This window comes from Lipotes vexillifer, unplaced genomic scaffold, assembly GCF_000442215.2.
Source record: "Lipotes vexillifer unplaced genomic scaffold, Lipotes_vexillifer_v1.1 scaffold50, whole genome shotgun sequence".
In the NCBI taxonomy this organism is placed as follows: domain Eukaryota; kingdom Metazoa; phylum Chordata; class Mammalia; order Artiodactyla; family Lipotidae; genus Lipotes; species Lipotes vexillifer.
The window spans coordinates 382,947-388,946 of record NW_006784763.1 but is presented as its reverse complement, the minus strand read 5'-3'; the positions used below and the strand labels follow the sequence as shown (position 1 = coordinate 388,946).

The following is a 6,000-nucleotide window of genomic DNA, read 5'->3' as shown; positions in this document are numbered from 1 at the left end:
CCCCCCCCCGCCGCCAGCCACTTCCCAGGGAGCCTTGGAATTTACCTTCCTCTCTAAGAGAGAGGCACCTTCCCAAGGTGGCTGCAATGTTAAGTTCGGAGGCCCATGGCCCTTAAGAGCACTACCTTCGGACCTGAGGTGTGTTTCTACTGCATTTCTCTTTCCCCAGAAGCCTCACTGCTGACCCAAACACCACTGCTCCTCTCAGGCACCCGGCTGTCAGGGCAGAAAGGCAACTGTCAGGAGACAGGCGGCACCCCTCCCCTGGGGCACGTCTACCTGGCCACGGGCTGAGGGATGGTCCCAGGGCTCACCGGCACCTGGACCCCTTTCTCCCACTCCTGTCTCCAGGGATCTGCCAGCACATAGTACTCATCTGGGTTCAGCTGGTAGGAGTCATGCAACTTCATGGCAGTGATCAGGTCTGTCCTAAACACCTGGAAAGGGAAAGAAAGGGTCACTGACACTGGATATTTGCATTCTTACTCAGAGCGCTGGCAGCTGCAGGGTAACCATGGAGCTGCCACGTAACAAGGTCACTGTTTCAACAGAGAACCAGTCTGACCTATTACAGGAAACCCCTCGGCCTGCCACGCCCTGGGCCTCGCTCAGGGTCGGAGGTGGCAGCAGCTCACACTGCCCTCCCTCCCTCGCCAGCTCCGAGAGATGGCGACGTCCGCACCAGCTACTGCAACACAGGAACCTCGCTGCCGTCCCCGGAAAAACTTCTAAGAACTCCCAATTCACCAAGCAGGCTGCTGAAAACACGCGCCTAAAAAATCCCCGGAGGGAGATATTTCACTCAAGGGTGACTTTCTTGTAAATGTTTAAGAAATAAAACTCCACTAACCATGTAACAACTCCAAGCCAAAACCCAGAGCCACCAGGGACCCCTCTTCTCTACTCAGACTGCCTCTCCCCACCTCCCGCCTGCCCAGGCACCCGGACTTAACAGCAAGGTGTCCGGGGAGGGCGGGTCCTGGTTGGCTAGAGCCGGGCAGAGTACAGCACGGAAACATCTGGGAGAGAAGCAACGACACACCAATGGAGGCAAGGTAGAAAATGGGCTGGTGAGGAATGTGTTTGCACACCTTCACCCGGCATAACTCCTACTGGGAAAGCAGCATTTGTGGGGAAAGGAGGGGAGGGAGGGAGGGAGGGGAGGAGACAGAGAGGAAGAAAGAAGCAAGCAAGCAAGCTACCACCCTCTCTTCACCCTGCCACAAACAGACGCACAAGACTCAAAAGCACCCCTCGGCCAAGAGGGCCCCTCGGGCCTCATCCGGGGCCAGGAGGGGAGCAGCACCAAGGTGGCCCCCACGTGCCCGCTCCTCCTGGCGGGGCGGGAGGCGGCCGGAGCCCAGCCCACTCCTGTCCCAGGGCTGCACGAGGAAGCTCTGACCCTGGCATTAGCGCCGGCCCAAAGCTGTATTTGGCACCAAGTGTGCCTGCATCTGTAAGCTACACTCTCTGTTTACACAAGTCACAATGCTGAACTCTCTCTTCTCGGGACAGGGAGTTCTTTCTTGTGCTGCTAAGCACAGTTCACACTATACGCCTGCTAATAGGTCCGTATTTGTTTTTCCCGGTGGCTTTTCGGGCTGGTGATCACTTAAATGAACGTCACCGTAACGAAGTCTGAGGCAGCGTCTGAGGAAGAGGGCCATGTCTCCAGCCGGCCGTCTGGGGCCCGACTTGCCCCCAGTTTGCCACTCCTCATCTCTAAAGTCCCAGTAACAAGCAAGAGCCTGGCTGTGCACCGCCCCACCCCCCGCACAAAAGCACAAGATCAGGCCCCCCCGCAGCACCGAGCCCTGCGGCAGATGCCTGCCCCGCGCCCCAGGGAGCATTAACTTTGTCAGCCGTGCCCTCCAGACCCCCAAAAAGTCCTTGCAAACAAAGTCACAGATCTACATCTTCAGGAAGCACATCAGTTAAAAACACATTCCAACTAAGTCTGATAAGTAATAAGTAAGGGATTTTGCCCAAGGAGGAGGAAATCAAACTGAAGCAACTAGATGAGAAAAGGCAGCCCAACGTTCCTGAGCTCAGGGACTTGGACGAGGACGGTCAAGGACGGAAACAGATGCCCTCAGATGAACGTGAGCTCCTGAGTCCCCAGCAGGGCTCAACCTTAGCACTCCATCCAAAAAAGAAAAAAAACAACCCTGGAACAAAACACAGGTCAGGGACAAGACTGGCTCCATCCACACTTCCCAGTGCCGACTCTGGGAGGGGTTTCTGGCTGCACCCAGGGCACTGGTGCTCTCACACAGGTATCAGCTCCCTGTTGGAGCACCCTGTATTCCTGCCCTGAAATAACAGGAGTGCGGTGTGGACATCAGAAGGGTATTGAGGGGGTTGTGGAGGGAATTAAAGAGATAAAAAAGAGCAGCAGAGTCACTCCCGATACCAGAGGAAAGGAAGGCGGCACTGCAGATTCAAAAGGACAAAGGCCTGGAATAAATCAAGGTGATAAAACGGCCACCTTCTCATGAACATCTGCTCTAATGTTTGAGTGTCCCCTGGGGTGGTTCTAAAGTATATTATACGCTACTTCCTCGTGGAGGAAGTTATTCCGCAACTAAATAATCCTACGCTCAACACAGCGCTCCCGGCTTCCCTGCTACCTCATGGACGGCGGCCTCTGCTCAGTCGCTACAGGATGAGGCTGTCTTTGAAGTCATCCCACTAAGAGGCAGTGCAAAACCAAGGGGCTGGACCGAAAACTCTCTTCCCCCATAACCTGCTCACCTAAACACTGTGAGAAACTAAAATGCCTTTTCTTCAATCACTTAGATCCTCAGAGCCCAGTCCAAGGTTTTCAGAGAACACAGATCTCAGGAGTGGGAGGGGCCCCTAACCAACAAAAGCCACAAAGAAACTCACCCAAAAACAATTTTGGATAGATAGATGACAGATAGGTAGATAATAACAAAATGCGAGGGAGCAGGGAAATGTAAGGTGAGAAACAAACTTCAAAAGAAGGGGAGAAAGCCTTAAGCATAATCCCCTAAGCAAAATCCCAGAATTACGTTGGGTTTTGCCAAACAAACCACAAATTCATGACTAAAACTAACTAACTTGAGGCTGGCAGTGACCGGCAGCAGCTGAACATGCTGATCTCCAGGCCATAGGAAAAGTTGTTGGGAGCCAGCAAAGGTGAAACAGAGAAGGAAAAAAAAAAAAAATTAAAAGAATTAATAATAATAATAGCTAACATTTACTGAGCAGGATTTACCTTCTACATATTCACCTCTGGGTATTAACCCACTTAATTCTCACAAAAATCCTACGAGGTAAACACCTGTATTAGCCCCATCTTACAGATTTGGAAACTGAGGCACAGAAAGGTTAAGTAACTTGCCCAAGAATGCACAGACTGACAGCAATATCAACCAACCAGGTGTGTGTGTCAACCATATGTACTCACGCACACACGTACGACACGCACAGTCACGCCAGCATTCGAGAAATACCTCCGAAGGCTTTCGATCTTCATGTCTGGAGCATGAACTTCTCCTGTGCTGGGATCTGGAATTCTGTGACCAAGTAGTTGACAGGCCTAAAGAAACAAATATCCGAATAGGAATAAATCAGAAGTACACAAACCACTGAGGGTTCACAGGGTTCTTTTTTTTAACCAGACTCAGCAAGGCGCCCCTAAGCACCACCCCAGGAGACGGCCCGATGCTCTGCCAGAGCTCTCCTCTCTCCCCTGGAGCTCCTCCACCCCCGTTGCTCATTTAAAGGCTCACTTCCCACAGCAGGCCAACAAGACCACTCCGCACACACTGTGTTCAGGGCTGCTGCGTCACAGGTACAACTCACAGCAGGGGAGAGGCCTTTCAAGAACACCAAGCAGGCAGAGCCTTCATCCATAAGCCTGCACTTCTTAAGAGGTTCAAAGCCTTGCGTTGGTAAATATAAATTCAGAAACTTCTCTTTTAATTTCCAGTAACTTTTTAAACACTAACATCATCGTGCTAAATCCTAAAGCCATGCCCCAAAAGGTCTGACTCCACAACAGAACCTAGCAATCCCTAAAAAAGGGAAACTCAGACCCGCCGTAGACTAGGTGCTCCGGCCAAATCACCTTTAAAATTGCCTACTCCCCTTTCCCAGAGAATGCCTGTCAGCTCTCTTCTGAGCTCTGAGGACAAGATCCTCTTATCCTCTGTCGTGGGGCCTTTCCCCCGCCAAGCCATGGAAACTGGAAGCCCTACCAGGCCACCTATGTCTCTTAACTGCCACCAAGTCTGAGCTCCTCTCGCGCCTGAGACCCCTCTGCAGCACTGTCTCCACCCTGCCTGAGACGCTCCCTCAGCCGCAGGGGCAATTCTCCTTCCTGGTGTCCCCACTGTGGGTCCCTGCCCTCCCGCATGAGCTCTCTCACCTTCTTGCTCCAGTGCCCTCCCCGGGGAGCGCCCATCCACGCCCACAGTCTTACCTGGCAGGCCCAGGAGACTGTCAGACCTGCGTTCCCACACTAACCTCCCTCCCCAGCACCAGGTCCATGTTCACCCTTCAGATCAGACATCAGTCAAGCCCACGGCGTTCCTGAGATCAGTCAACCCAGCACAACAGCGACTGGGCTAGACATTTTACTCAAACCTGCTCTCCTAATTCCTACTTTGACGCATATCACCACCATCTCTACCTGAAGTCCGAAATCAGAGGGTCATTCTAGACTCTCTTCACTCAGGACACATCCACTCCACGGCCCAACAGCTCAGAGCCCAGCTCCTCTTCTCTGCCTCTGCCACCGCCTCCTGTCCATGGGTGCCGTACTGACACCAGAGATCTGAAACGGACCTCCTAACCACCTGTCTACCTTCCCAGTAACTTGGCTCCATGGCGAACAAACTGTACCATTTCCCAGAAATTAACAACTCCCCGGCCCCAAATAAAAGCTAAAAACTGAGGGAACTGCCATTCTACCAGTAAAATCACTTGCCACTCAAAACAGGAAACCCTTATCTCTACAGATTCCAGAGACAAGGGACACAGAATCAAAGCATCCTTAAGACCTTGGGGGCATTAGGAAGTAGGTTCTGCCCATAAGCCTATCATCAGATTTGCAATGACAGAGACTAAAGGGGATTGCCAAGCTTCCCTCTGACAGGGAAGGGCACGACCCTTGATGGCCAGTCCTGAGGCTTGTTTACTGGGTCAACTGACTGACTGTCCGCTGCTAGGCCAGCAGAATTAGATTTCCTATCGGTGACCCTACCGCACTGTTCAGTAACAGCTTAGAAAATTCTTCTTTAAAAAGCAATCCTAAGTATGTCTCTTTAGACTCCCAGATGAACAAGAATAAAGTTCACACCCACAGTGAAAGAAGACAGTCTGGGCACACTGGGGTGAGCCTGACTTGTAGGAAGCTCTGAATCTGGTCACCACTGGAAAAAGGAAGACAGAAGCCAAATTAGGAACCTGGTGAGGAAGGCAGCTAAGCAGCTCATGTCTCCAGACAGGCCTCTCCTCCACCGTCCGGTCCTGCAGGCCATCGTCCGGCCAGCCCACAGGCGGAAAGAAGAGACGGGGAAAAGCACAAGACAACTGTAGATGGGACGGCCCCGGGGCTCAGGGAGCGCGAAGAGGTGCAGGGCAGACAGGGATGCCCCCTTTACTGTGAATCACTAGGTACAGGCTTATAAATGACAAGAAATTTTAAACCATTCCATTGCTGTACTTCAATAACTAACATGGGGTCGGGGGACACAAGCGCTTACGTCAAACACTTTCAGAGTTAAAGCAGCAACAACAAATTCATGCATTCTTAAGTTTTACGACCCTCTTTTGCCTCCTTTTGGGTCAGGATCCCTCCAGGGTGGTTTCCAAGGTTGCCAGGAAGCTTGCAGCTTTGCTGGCACAGGACACATCCAAGTAATTGCAATCATTTAGAAACTTTTTCCAGGGCTGCTTCTATATTCTTGAAAAATGTTGCCTGCTTTTAAAAACAGATATTCAAAAATGCTACAAATCTGGTATCTGATT

General features: G+C 51.7%; 1 protein-coding gene across 2 annotated transcripts in view; it reads right to left on the bottom strand.

Moving 5' to 3' along the window:
• Positions 1-6,000, bottom strand: part of JADE1 (jade family PHD finger 1) — a 57,272-nt gene that overhangs the window by 26,122 nt on the left and 25,150 nt on the right. For both annotated transcript variants that reach the window (XM_007456986.1, XM_007456985.1), the window contains exons 3-4: positions 3,480-3,565; positions 280-437 (exon numbers count right to left, since the gene is read on the bottom strand). In XM_007456986.1, the coding sequence (XP_007457048.1) occupies positions 280-437; positions 3,480-3,565 (244 nt within the window). The remainder of the gene's footprint in view (positions 1-279; positions 438-3,479; positions 3,566-6,000) is intronic.